The sequence below is a fragment of the Salmo salar genome, chromosome ssa01, assembly GCF_905237065.1.
Source record: "Salmo salar chromosome ssa01, Ssal_v3.1, whole genome shotgun sequence".
NCBI lineage: Eukaryota > Metazoa > Chordata > Actinopteri > Salmoniformes > Salmonidae > Salmo > Salmo salar.
The window spans coordinates 70,968,540-70,983,148 of record NC_059442.1 but is presented as its reverse complement, the minus strand read 5'-3'; the positions used below and the strand labels follow the sequence as shown (position 1 = coordinate 70,983,148).

Sequence of the window (14,609 nt, the reverse complement as noted above, 5' to 3'; positions counted from 1 at the left end):
GTGATGAGCTAATTAAATTCGCATTTACATTTTAGTCATTTAGCGGACACTCTTGTCCAGTGCGACATACAGGAGCAATTAGGGTTAAGTGCTCAACAGCACATCGACAGATTTTTTTTACCTAGTCTGCTCGGGGTTTCAAACCAGCGACCTTTCGGTTACTGGCCCAACGCTCTTAACGACTACGCTATCTGCCGCCAATTTATTGATTGATTGGTTGATTGATTGTGCTGTTTCCTCCTGCAGCTGTTTCCTGTCCCTGTTGCTGGTGGCAGCGGTGGTGTGGAAGGTCAAACAGACGTGCTGGGCATCCAGGAGGAGAGAGGTAGGTCATAGGTCAATCTCCTCAGCTGACCTGATTGTTGGAAATCTACCAATGGTCACATGCCACATCATTTACTGCGCAGACGGGTATCAGATTACTATATCTTAGGATGCAGATGGATCTGGCGGGGGACTGGAATGTAGTCTGCCTGGAACGCGACCCATGAGCGGATCACACAGTACAACACCAGATTCAAACCCCCTTACTGGCACAAATGAGAGGGTGCTCTATTCTCACTAACTCAGACTCTGGGTTTGTATTTGTGTCTACAAATATGTGTATGTTTTGTGTTTGTCCCTGTCTCTGTGGGTTTTAACATAAATACATGATTTCCTATGCAGTGCTAAGAGCTTCTGGTACTCTATATGTACACTGAGTATACAAAACCTGCTCTTTCCATGACATAGACTGACCCGCTAAATCCAGGTGAAAGCTATGATCCCTTTTTAACACTCCACAGGTTAAAGAAGGATTTTTAAGCCTTGAGACAATTAAGAAATGGATTTTGTGTGTGTGTCATTCAGAGGGTGAACACAAGATTGAAGTGGCTTTGAAGAGGGTATGGCAGTAGGTGCCAGGCACACCGGTTTGCAATGCTGCTGGGTGTTTCACGCTTAACAGTTTCCCGTGTGTATCAAGAATGGTCCACCACCCAAAGGACATCCAGACAACTTGACACTGTCGGAAGTGTTGGATTCAGCATGGGCCAGCATCTGTGGGAATGCTTTCGACACCTTGTAGAGTCTATGCCCCAACACATTTTCTCTGTTTTGAGGGCAAAGGGGGGTGCAACTCAATATTAGGAAGCTGTTCCAAAATTATATCTTCACCTTTTCATGGACAATTGAACAGACCAGATCCTCAAAGACATTGACTGACCTTGTGTGTGACTCTACATGTCAACAAAGTAGGTTAGACTCTAGAATGTTTTCATAATGGTAGTAGTCTCCCCATTACATTCTGTACCACACCCACTGTGTGCTGTTCACTAGTAGCTTCCCCTGCAGGCAAGGCTTCATTTCCCCCCTCCAGTGCAAAGGCAGCTCCCGACCCCCCGGCTGTTCTGAAGGTTGTGTTAATGTCACCCGCTCTGCAAACACGACTCACTCCTTAACGAGCGGAGCGCAGCAATAAACAAGGCCATTCCCCTTAATTACTGCTCCTCATGATCCAATTAACTCTGACGGAGTGATCCTTAACGAAGTGGAATGGAGTGATATATCACTTAAAGCTGCAACAGATGCCACATCCGTTTCATTTGTCTCTGTTTCTACTCTTCTGTTTTCTTTACAGGCCGCAAAACGGTGCCATAAATACACACATACCAATGTGCAACTTAAATAAGTGATGATTGGGCTTTTAAAATCAATACAAACATCACTGTGGATTTAATTGAGATGTAACATGCTCGGTTTCTGTGAAATCCATTGAGATTTGACAAGAGGACTCTTATAGTTAAAACACTGGGGGTTTTGTCCCTCCTTTGCCAAGGCTGCCACAGTTGGTGGTTTTCTCTTCATCAAATGCTGTGCTTTCAGATGTGTAATGGTTTTAATATCACAGAGGGGGTTATTCCCGCCTGTTTTAGCTCTGTCCTTTTATCAAAATGTGCACATCTTATTAGTCCATTTTACTTTCATATCTTGTGTTTCAGATGATTAAGTGATTTTTCTGTTAGTGGGACGGCTATTGATTTAGCCAAGTCTTTTTAAAGTTCTCTGCAACATTTCAATTATACCTACAGGAAGATTTCTGCTGTACTGTGTCTACTGTTGCAGAATTGTGTGTATGGGGTTTGGATTGCCACAGAGAATTTAAAATATAGCTACTGTACCTGTACTACACACCTGTGTGTGCTTATGCGGCAGACTTGAACCCAAAACGCCAAGTTTTATGCCATTATGAATGAATGGTGGTGACATCTGCAGTGTAGTGTAAAGTCTCCTCTTACCTGGCTGGCCCTGTATTTGTTTAGCCTTGTTTCCCAGTGAGAGCACACTTGCTTGTGGACACATCTACATTATTAATGAGGAAGAGTCCCATGTCACAGAAGAGCTGCAATGCTGCATTCACTGTGCCTCACTCTCTTTGTGGACACTAACACTCAGCTTGAATGTAGCATGTCACCCATGGGGTAAAGTCCAGGGGCACTGATATCACACATTTCCAGCTGCATTAGTTATTTTACTACATCCCATATATTACAGGGGGTTGTAGTCCTATTTTATGACCACGGTTAGAACAGAGAGGTACAGTTGAAGTCGGAAGTTTACATACACCTTAGCCAAATACATTTAAACTCAGCTTTTCACAATTCCTGACATTTAATCCGAGTTAAAATTCCCTATCTTAGGTCAGTTAGGATCAGCACTTTATTTTAAGAATGTGAAATGTCAGAATAATTGTAGAGATAATTATTTATTTCTGCTTTTATTTCTTTTTTCACATTCCCAGTGGGTCAGAAATTTACATACACTCAATCAGTATTTGGTAGCATTGCCTTTAAATTGTTTAACTTGGGTCAAACGTTTCGGGTAGCCTTCCACAAGATTCCCACAATACGTTTTGGACCATTCCGCCTGACAGAGCAGGTGTAACTGAGTCAGGTTTGTAGGCCTCCTTGCTGGCACACGCCTTTTCAGTTCTGCCCACACATTTTCTATGGGATTGAGGTCAGGGCTTTGTGATGGCCACTCCAATAGCTTGACTTTGTTGTCCTTAAGCCATTTTGCCACAACTTTGGAAGTATGCTTGGGGTCATTGTCCATTTGGAAGACCCATTTGCGACCAAGCTTTAACTTCCTGACTGATGTCTTAAGATGATGCTTCAATATATCCACGTAATTTTCCTGCCTCATGATGCCATCTATTTTGTGAAGTGCACCAGTCCCTCCTGCAGCAATGCACCCCCACAACATGTTGCTGCCACCCCCGTGCTTCACTGTTGGGATGGTGTTCTTCGGCTTGCAAGCCTCCCCCTTTTTCCTCCAAACATAACGATGGTCATTATGGCCAAACAGTTCTATTTTTGTTTCATCAGACCAGAGGACATTTCTCCAAAAAGTACTATCTTTGTCCCCATGTGCAGTCGTTTTACTGTGGATATAGATACTTTTGTACCTGTTTCCTCCAGTATCTTCACAAGGTCCTTTGCTGTTGTTCTGGGATAGATTTGCACTTCTCGCACCAAAGTACGTTCCATTCTAGGAGACAGAATGCGTCTCCTTCCTGACCAGTATGATGGTTGCGCGGTCCCATGATGTTTATACTTGCGTACATCTGTTTGTACAGATGAACGTTGTACCTTCAGGCGTTTGGAATTGCTCCCAAGGATGAACCAGACTTGTGGAGGTTTACAATTTTTTTCTGAGGTATTTGGCTGATTTCTTTTGATTTTCCCATGATGTCAAGCAAAGAGGCACTGAGTTTGAAGGTAGGCCTTGAAATACATCCACAGATACACCTCCAATTGACTGAAATGATGTCAATTAGCCTATGAGAAGCTTCTAAAGCCATGACATAATTTTCTGGAATTTCCCAAGCTGTTTAAATGTACAGTCAACTTAGTGTATGTAAACTTCTGAGCCACTGAAATTGTGATACAGTGAATTATAAGTGAAATAATCTGTATGTAAGCAATTGTTGGAAACATTTCTTGTATCATGCACAAAGTAACCGACAAAGTAACCGACATGCCAAAACTATAGTTTGTTAACAAGAAATTTGAGGAGTGGTTGAAAAACTAGTTTTCATGACTCCAACCTAAGTGTAAGTGTTAACTTCCGACTTCAATTGTATGTAGTTAAATACAAAAAAATTAATAAGATGTCTGTCAAAAAGATAGTGTGAGAACTGTTCTAGCAACTGCATGCCTGTGGTCAGTTGAGCAATGGAGTGTTAACATGTTTGTGTGTGTGTCTCTCTCTCTCTCTCACTCTCACTCTCACTCTCACACACTTTTAGTAGGGTTTTAGCTGTGTGTGAGGGTAGATGGTGGAGTGAAGTGAGGGAAAGGACAGAGGATCCATTACTAGACTTAGGTAAACACACACGTGCGCGCACATTGTCAGAACCAGTGAAAAGCAATTGTCTGACTTCAGTGCTGGCAGCTCATAACTTTGTGATTAACTACGCAGGAGTCTTCCTACCTACTTCCTTCATTACTCACTCTGCACCATCAAGCGGGAAATTAACAATGCAAATCAATGGAGCTGGATGCTGTATTTTTATGATCTTCCTGTTTTGATGTTATTAAAGCAGGAGTGATGAGATACATTGTTGATGTTACAGTAGGTGCTCGGGGACTTGGTCAATTGGACCAAATGGGGCTGATATATAATAGCCGTTATTATTTTTCGGGCTCCAACAGTCATTTCTGAAGAAGTTCTCATTTCTCTTTAAGATTGCCTTGTTAATATAATTTATCATGTGTTGTAAACAACAAGTCTATGGGTTGTTGTTTTAAGCAGTTATATAAGTGACACAAAAAAAAGGAATATTATAAATTATATTCAGGCCCCTGGGGGAATCGATGCTGCATCACGGTCCTCTGACGTGATTAGAGGACTCCTTTGCTCCATGTAAACCGCATGTGCTTTGGGCTTCGGTAAATCATTAGCGTGAATAAAGCTTGTATGCAGTTTTATCTATATCAGTGTATTAATGTTGCACGGTATACAGGTTCCACAGCAATATCACAGTACCAAAACGTCATGATACTTATGATACCAACATTTTAGAATACCGTAGTACCATTTCATATGATACTACTTCATTTTTCGGCCCTACCAATCTAAAGAACCCGCTGGCGCCTGTTATAAAATGTTAATGAATTCTGTTTTGTTTATAAATTCAGGCGAATTTTTTTAAGCAATGTGCCGGTCCAATAATGTCCACTTCACTTTCAGGCGCATATTATATCACGTGTGGGAGCTGTAATCAGCCAGCCAGCAGTCGCATCCCCCTCCAGCCATCACTCAGCTGCTTCTCTCCGTCCGCTCTCCCTGCACATCTATTCCTGAACGTTTTTGAAGTATAATTTAGCTGTGATTATGACTGGGGATGCAATCTCTGATGAGTTTCCTTTGTTACATTTGTGTATTTGATACATTGGAGCAAACCATGTCGTGGGCCGTTTTAAACTAATTCCAGGTTGCTAATTATTGGTTAGATTTAAAAAAAAAAATCTGTCACATTACCTAGCTAACAACTTTCTAACTTGACAGTAGGTCTAGTCAAATTTGATTGGAACAGGAAGAAAGGGAAAGGGTCTGCTACTCATGAGATGTGCTTTAAAGGTAGGATTCATATAGGCCTAATGTAAGCCTAAAATATATAAAAAATCAATTTTTTGGTGCCTTACGTTTCTAAAGTTGGTATCGGTATGTTTGTGGGAGAGAGAATGGTGTGTTTATGAGTGAGAGGGTGACAGAGAGAGTGTGTGTGAGGGAGAGGGTGACAGAGAGAGTGTGTGTGAGGGAGAGAGGGTGGTGTGTTTATGAGTGAGAGGGTGACAGAGAGAGTGTGTGTGAGGGAGAGAGGGGGGTGTGTTTATGAGTGAGAGGGTGACAGAGAGAGTGTGTGTGAGGGAGAGAGGGTGGTGTGTTTATGAGTGAGAGGGTGACAGAGAGAGTGTGTGTGAGGGAGAGAGGGGGGTGTGTTTATGAGTGAGAGGGTGACAGAGAGAGTGTGTGTGAGGGAGAGAGGGTGGGTGGGACAGTCTATGTGGGTCTGTTTACTGAAGAGTGAGGAAGGTTTCATGCAGTATTTTCCCCTTACTGACACAATGACATGCAGATCATTATGCATGTATATTACTTCCTCCCATTTCTCCAACCAAATCAAAGGTAGGCCTTTGCAAATATGAGCAAATCGCCATTATATGCAGTATTATATTATACAGTGTGAAGTTAAATTCTGTGTGTTGTATTGAGTAGAAGTGTGAATATCAGTGACAGGTTTTTTGTGTAGCACATGCGCATAGCGTTTAGAAAACGGGAACAAGCGTCAGGGGGACGGGGCAAACAGGACGCTAGGCCACTCTGAATTTTGTCCCCGTGTAATTGCGATACTTCTTGGTATTGTGATACTTGGCCTGGTATTGTATCGTTAGTAAAATGTTGGTATCGTGACAACCCTACAATGTGTCCAGATCTTATAATGGATTCTTCCTTAGCTGTTAATTGTCTCTAAATCTAAAGGTACAACCTAGATTCGAGACAATGTCTTAAGTAGTTGAACATGGTATTAATCCAACCTCATGAAAGTGACAACCTGACACATACATATTTTTGTCAAAAACAACTTTATATCGAAGGAATGCTTTTGATTTGGCGGCCTGCACATGCGCAGTTTGGGGCGAGACGACCGTTAGACCCAGTGACGTGTTTCTGTGTATGAACTCAGATAGCCAATGTCACCATGACATCGCCTACAAGCGTGATCGGGGATTTCTACTGGAGAAGCAGTTTCTGCCTATCTTCATACTGTACTGGCTTTGGTAATACGGTAAAGGCAAATGTGTCATTATTTGACTTAATTTCAATGTAGTGACAGTTATATTGTAGCACTATTCACTGTAGTGCTTATCATCTTTTGGCACATATCCTATGGGTGAAACTCTGGAGGGATTGTTCTAGCGAAGGTGAAAATGGGATCTCTTCAGAGTTAATTATGGATCACAACCAGCAGAGAGAAAAATTCAACTGGGCTCATGCTAATTACATTTCCAACAATAATTTTGGGATATGAGATCAAACAATCAAAACTACTTTGAAATTGTAATGATGATGCACAAGACAGCTTGTACAGACCTCTTTGATTCCCCTAATAGGGCTGCCCCTCTGTAGACTGGGGAAAAGCCCTATTTTGACAACTAACCTCATTAAGCTTGCTCTTCATCTCGCAATCAATAAATAAACAAATAAACAAACAAATTAATAGATAATGGCTTTCTTATTTAATTGTCAATTTTATGCGTTACTGTGGTAATAATTTGGTTGTCTGATGGCCATGTTAAGCAGCTTACTGCCGTAAATTAGCTTTTTACATTAGCGTTGACTCATATTTACCAAGGAAATATTCACACAGCTAAAATATGTATTGGGTTTAGTCAGATTTTAGAGTATGGAAGTCTCTCACCAGCTCCCCTCTGAAATTACCATCTATCCCCTCTAGTCTCCAGTCCAATGTTACTGCTATTCCAAACCACAGACAGATGTTGCCCAATTCTCTGATTAAATGCTGATTTATTCCTGTAATTTAGTTTAGCCGCTGTCGTCCTCAAAAGAGCAACATGAATTTTGTGGGCATAAATTAAACCATCATTTGTATGTGTGTGTGTTTGTGTGCGTTATCATATTAGGTGAGACTTGTTAAGGCTTGGCACTTCTGACCTTTTGGTGTCGGTATGATAATTACCACAATTCCCCATTACATTTATTATTTTAAATTAGACTTTGCATAAAGTAATTAACATATTGTGTCATTTCTTTGCTGTCATTATTGCATTAAAGTTTATAGATATTCAGCTGTATGAGCTGCAAAAACATTCCATAATGAACAGAAATGTGATTAAATTTGAGGTTTTAAGGCAATTCTTTTCTTAACTTGTCCCTGCTATTCTCAAATTAGCCAGATTTGAAAGCAATTACAGCTCCCAGGAATCACATTTAATAATTTAGATGTTTGATAGTCTAGTTATTGAAGTTATTATATTCTTCGGTAGTAGTGGAGCAGCCACCTATTGTGTTGAGAGAGAATTATTTTGATGAGAAAGTTAATCCCATAGCATATTCCCAGAGGGCGGCGCACAATTGGCCCAGCGTCATCCGGGTTTGGTCGGTGTAGACCGTCATTGCAAATAAGAATTTGTTCTTAACTGACATGCCTAGTTAAATACTTTTTTTTATTTTTTATTGCTGTGAGTTGAGGTGACTCTGAAGGCCTACAGTACTTGGCACCCTCTATAGACCTATCACTCTATGCAACACAGACCACAATCTCCTGTTGGACAGATTATGTTGTCTGGGCCAGTGGGCACCAAATCACCCTTACCCCATATTTGGCAGCCATTAATAGAGGTGGTAGATTAGGAGGGTTTAATGTGGCCAAGCATTGGCTCCCCTGGACAGCCTCAGTGTAAACAAAGCAAAGGGATGAGCCTCGATGCTGTGCTGCTTAACCTAGCCGCTGAACATCAGCAACACTCAGTCAGATAGGCTGCCAGCTATTCTGCGTGCCACCACAGCACTCGTCCAGGCGGAATCAAAGTCTAACCATGCTCTTTCATCATTGTATTCAAGACAGAAAGATAATCAGTTTTCTTTCCATTTAGGGATAGATTCATCGGAGTCGATTTGGTTAAAACCACTGTTTTTTCTTTCATATAGTGAACTGTATTATACCACCATGTTAGCCAGTCTACCATATGCTCTAAGCCATAAATCACAATTTTTCATCAGAATGAAAGTTTGTTTTGGGTACAAGCTGTATGATCGATAATTGTTAATACATTGTATTGGGGTATAGGCCGACGAGGACTCAGAAGTTGGAGTAAATATGAGAGACGGACACTATATCAGTCTTCAAACACAGCTGTGATGTTTACGGGCCCACTGTGCATTAATGACTCCACACTATCAGCTCCTCACAGGTGACTGCTTTTATCATCTGACGGTAGATTAGTCTGAAGGTCCCCAGCTTCGCAGGGATCTGAAACGCCCGCCGCCGAACTCCAATGTCAATCTTCAAAGGAGCCAGGGACCCTGCGCCTAGTGCTCTGAGGGACGTGGCAAGGACGTCTCCCTGGAGCCATAATGTGGCCCACACCAGTTTTATTTGTGTTTGTTCTGGTTTCATTTATTTTCTTCCTGCAAAGTTCCCAAGGCTCACTTTTTGTAATAATATCCCCCTACACATTCTGAGGTATGTTCTGACATGCTGATCCTTGTTGTCATGGTGATTGATGGTGATGGTTGACTTCAGGCTGGTGTCTGAAATGGCTTCCATTTTATTTATTTTTGATCGTTTTTTGAGGGGGTAGATCAGCTTTAATATTGCAAGTAGATTATAGCTTCCATCAATGTAATTGCCTGCATCATTTCCAATTCCCCATATATTTTTTGTAAATATATACACATATACAGTGGATTCGGAAAGTGTTTTGATCCTTACAAGTTACAAGTTTCCCCTCATTAATCTAAACACCATACCCCATAATGACAAAGCAAAAACAGTTTTTTAGAAATGTTTGCAAATGTATAAAAATGAAAAATGAAATATCACATTTACATAAGTATTCAGACCATTTACTCAGTTCTTTGGTGAAGCACCTTTGGCAGCAATTACAGCCTCGATAGTCTTGCGTATGACGCTACAAGCTTGGCACACCTGTATTTGATGAGTTACTCCCATTCTTCTCTGCAGATCCTCTCAAGCTCTGTCAGGTTGGATAGGGAGCATTGCTACACAGCTATTTTCAGGACTCTCCAGAGATGTTCAACCTGGTTCAAGTCCGGTCTCTGGCCGGGCCACACAAGGACATTCAGAGACTTGTCCCAAAGCTATTCCTGTGTTGTCTTAGCTGTGTGCTTAGGGTCGTTGTCCTGTTGGAAGGTGGACCTTCGCCCCAGTCTGAGGTCCTGAGCACTCTGGAGCAGGTTTTTATCAAGGATCTCTCTGTACTTTCGATCCTGACTAGTCCCCCAGTCTCTGCTACTGAAAACATCCCCATAGCATGATGCGGCCACCATCATGCTTCACTGTAGGGATGGTGCCAGGTTTCCTCTAGACGTGACGCTTGGCTTTCTAGCCAAAGAGTTCAATCTTGGTTCCATCAGACCAGAGATTATCATGGTATGAGCGTCCTTTAGGTGCCTTTTGGCACACTCCAAGCGGGCTGTCATGTGCCTTTTACTGAGGAGTGGCTTCCGTCTTGCCACTCTACCATAAAGGCCTGATTGGTGGAGTGCTGTGGAGATGGTTGTCCTTCTGGAAGGTTCTCCCATGTTGTCGTGACTTTACTTTCATTCATCTGATGACTGTTACTTATCTAATCAACTAACTTTAATAACTGTTTAATTGTTACCCAATTAAATTTATCATGTAACAATTAACTCATTAGGATTTGGGGCACCACGAGAGCGGTTCTTTAAAGCATTACCATCCCCGAATTGAACTCTAAAGGCCTTTACCTATCACATCCATAAACAGTCAACTTATTAATCATAACCTTGTATCATATCATCATTCTGAACAGTTGTAACCTTGCATCTGCAAAAACCGAGCCTCACTTATAATTCAGTACTACACAAATTGGTTTAATTAATGATTTACTAGCTAACTATATGGTAACACAGAATAAACATACACATTTAATACATTAAAAACATGTCCCTAGCGGACCGACAGCTCTAGGAATTTAACCTCTATGGGCTAGGTGGGACGCTAGCGTGCCACCCGTGGTGCACTCCATCAACAGCAGGTGCATTTCAAGAGCGGCAAATTTGAATCCAAATAAATGTCAAAATTCAAATTTTTCAAACATACAACTATTTTACACCCTTTGAAAGATAAACATCTCCTTAATCTAACCACGTTTTACGATTTCAAAAAGGTTTTACGGCGAAAGCATAAATTTAGAGTATGTTAGGACAGTACATTTACAAGAGTTGTGTGTAATGTTTTGTCAAGTCAAAGACAGGGTCACCAAAACCATAAAACCAGCTAAAATGATGCACTAACCTTTTACAATCTCCATCAGATGACACTCCTAGGACATTATGTTAGACAATGCATGCATTTTTAGTTCTATCAAGTTCATATTTATATCCAAAAACAGCGTTTTACTATGGCATTGATGTTGAGGAAATCGTTTCCCTCCAATAACCGGCAGTCAAGTCAGCGTCACAAATTAAATAATTCAAATTAGAAAACATTGGTAAAATATTATATTGTCATTTAAAGAATTATAGATTTACATCTCTTGAACGCAATCAACTTGCCAGATTTAAAAATAACCTTACTGGGAAATCACACTTTGCAATAATCTGAGCACTGCGCCCAGAAAAATACGCGTTGCGATACAGACTAGACGTCATGTTGGGGAGATCTAAAATCGAAAATACTATGTAAATAATTCTTTACCTTTGATTCTCTTCATCAGATGTCACTTCCAGGTATCACAGGTCCATAACGAATGTAGTTTTGTTCAAAAAAGCTCATTATTTATGTCCAAAAATCTCTGTCTTGTTAGCACATGATCTAAGCCAGCCGGACTTCTCGTCATGAACGAGGGGAAAAAATATATTTACGTTCGTTCAAACATGTCAAACGTTGTATAGCATAAATCATTAGGGCCTTTTTTAACCAGAACATGAATAATATTCAAGGTGGACGAATGCATACTCTTTTATAACGTATTGGAACGAGGGTACCCAACATGAACTCGCGCGCCAGGTGTCTAATGGGACATCATCGTTCCATGGCTCTTGTTCGGTCAGATCTCCCTCCAGAAGACTCAAAACACTTTGTAAAGGCTGGTGACATCTAGTGGAAGCAATAGGAAGTGCCAAAATATTCCTCAGCCCCTGTGTTTTTCAATGGGATAGGTTTAAAGGTAATACAACACATCAGGTATCCACTTCCTGTCAGAAAATGTCTCAGGGTTTTGCCTGCCAAATGAGTTCTGTTATACTCACAGACACCATTCAAACAGTTTTAGAAACTTTAGAGTGTTTTCTATCCATATATAATAAGTATATGCATATTCTAGTTACTGGGTAGGATTAGTAACCAGATTAAATCGGGTACATTTTTTTATCCAGACGTGCAAATGCTGCCCCCTAGCCCTAACAGGTTAAGAATGATGGAGGCCACTGTGGTCTTGTGAACCTTCAATGCTGCAGAAATGTTTTAATACCCTTCCCCAGATCTGTGCCTCGACACAATACTGTCTTGGAGCACTACGGACAATTCCTTCAACCTCATGGCTTGGTTTTTGCTCTGACATGCACTGTCAACTGTGGGACTTTATATAGACTGGTGTGTGCCTTTCCAAATCATGTCCAATCAATTGGATTTACCACAGGTGTACTCCCATGAAGTTGTAGAAACATCTCAAGGATGATCAATTGAAACAGGATGCACCTGAGCTCAATTTCAAGTCTCATAGCAAAGGGTTTGAAAATGTATGTAAATAAGGTATTTCTGTGTTTTAAAATAAAACACCTGTTTTCACATTGTCATTATGGGGTATTGTCTGTAGATTGATTACATTTTTTTATTTATTTAATCCATTTTAGAATAAGGCTGTAACGTAACAATATGGAAAAAGTCAAGGGGTCTGAATACTTTCTGAACGGACTGTATAGATACATGCATACACATATATGCAGGGTTGGGGAGTATCGGATTATATGGAATCCATTACATGTAAGGGATCACAATTTTTTTTTGCTGTAATGCGTTACGTTACCAGCAAAAATATTGTAATCAGATTACAGATACTTTGAAAAACTAGATGATTACTTTGAGGATCACTTTTAAATTCAGAAAGGATGTTAGCTGAAAGAAATATTTGACAGTTATCTGTTTTCTCAATGACATTCAAAAAATGTGTGTGAGTCTGACCCCAAGTCAGAGACCACTGACTATGCCTAATTAAATAAAGGTTAAAGGTAAAATAAAATACAATAAAAATGATGACACACCAAATGTGTTTGATGGATTGCGGGAAAAGAGCAGGAATAGGCTTTTGTAGGCTACAGTCCAAGGTATGTCTTCCAATGCTGCGACTGCTGTCAGCATCCAAAGATTATCACACTTGAATAAACACTTGGAGGTAAGGATGACAGCAGTGGTGAAGTCTACCGAGATACGGATATCACTAATTATTGATATCTACATAGCGCCTGAATCACACTGCTGCTCTCTCATTTAGCTATTTGCGCATTGTGGTTGTTGTGGATGGCGGTTCACAGATCTAAGTGTGTATTTGAACCCAATAATGGTTGAATTCAAGAAGTTTAAGCTACCTACAGTATCAGTCATTGTTTTTGAAACCAGTGGACAGCAAGGGGAAAATGTGCTCTTGTAACAGCAGTACGATCTTTGTCCCCAAACCGTAGTCTGGCTTTTTTTATGGCGGTTTTGGAGCAGTGAGCTTCTTCCTTGCTGATTTGCCTTTCAGTTTATGTTGATATAGGACTCGTTTTACTGTGGATATAGATACTTTTGTACCTGTTTCCTCCAGCATCTTCACTAGGTCCTTTGCTGTTGTTCTGGGATTGATTTACACTTTTCACACTAAGTACGTTCATCTCTAGGAGACAGAACGTGTTTCCTTCCTGAGCGGTATGACGGATGCGTGGTCCCATGGTGTTTATACTTGCAAACTATTGTTTGTACAGATGAATGTGGTACCTTCAGGCATTTGTAAATTGCTCCCAAGGATGAACCAGACTTGTGGAGGTCTACAATTTTCTTTCTGAGGTCTTGGCAGATTTTTTTTGATTTTCCCATGGTGTCAAGCAAAGAGGCACTGAGTTTGAAGGTATGCCTTGAAATAGATCCACAGGTACACCTCCAATTGACTCAAATGATGTCAATTAGCCTATCAGAAGCTTCTAAAGCCATTACATAATTTTCTGGAATTTACCAAGCTGTTTAAAGGCAACTTAGTGTATGTAAACCTCTGACCGCCTGGAATTGTGATACAGTGAATTATAAGTGAAATAATCTGTCCGTAAACAATTGTTGGAAAAATTACTTGTGTCATGCACAAAGTAGATGTGTCACATCCTGACCAGTAAAGGGGTCATTTGTCATTGTAGTATGGTCAGGGCGTGGCAGGGGGTGTTGTTTTTGTGTGTTTTAGGGTTGGTTCTAGTTTTCATTTTCTATGTTTGTTTTCTATGTGTGGCCGAGTATGGTTTCCAATCAGAGGCAGGTGTCTTTCGTTGTCTCTGATTGGAAGCCATACTTAGGCAGCCCCTTTTTCCTTTGGGTTTGTGGGTGGTTGTTTTCTGTATAGCCTTACGGAACTGTTTGGTCATTTGTTTATTTTGTTTGAGTGTTCTCTCTAAATAAAGTAAGAAGATGAGCACTATACCCGCTGCGCCTTGGTCTGTCCCTTACGACGCTTGTGACAAGATGTCCTAACCGACTTGACAAAACTATAGTTTGTTCACAAGAAATTTGTGGAGTGGTTGAAAAACGAGTTTTAATGACTCCAACCTAAGTGTATGTAAACTTCCGACTTCAACTGTATATACACACAGTATAT

General features: G+C 40.7%; 1 protein-coding gene across 1 annotated transcript in view; it reads left to right on the top strand.

Annotated features, from left to right (window-relative positions):
• LOC106607945 (attractin-like protein 1) overlaps positions 1–14,609 on the top strand; it is a 356,731-nt gene that overhangs the window by 214,635 nt on the left and 127,487 nt on the right. Inside the window, exon 27 of the mRNA XM_014205458.2 lies at positions 247–325. Coding sequence (XP_014060933.1) covers positions 247–325 — 79 coding nt within the window. The remainder of the gene's footprint in view (positions 1–246; positions 326–14,609) is intronic.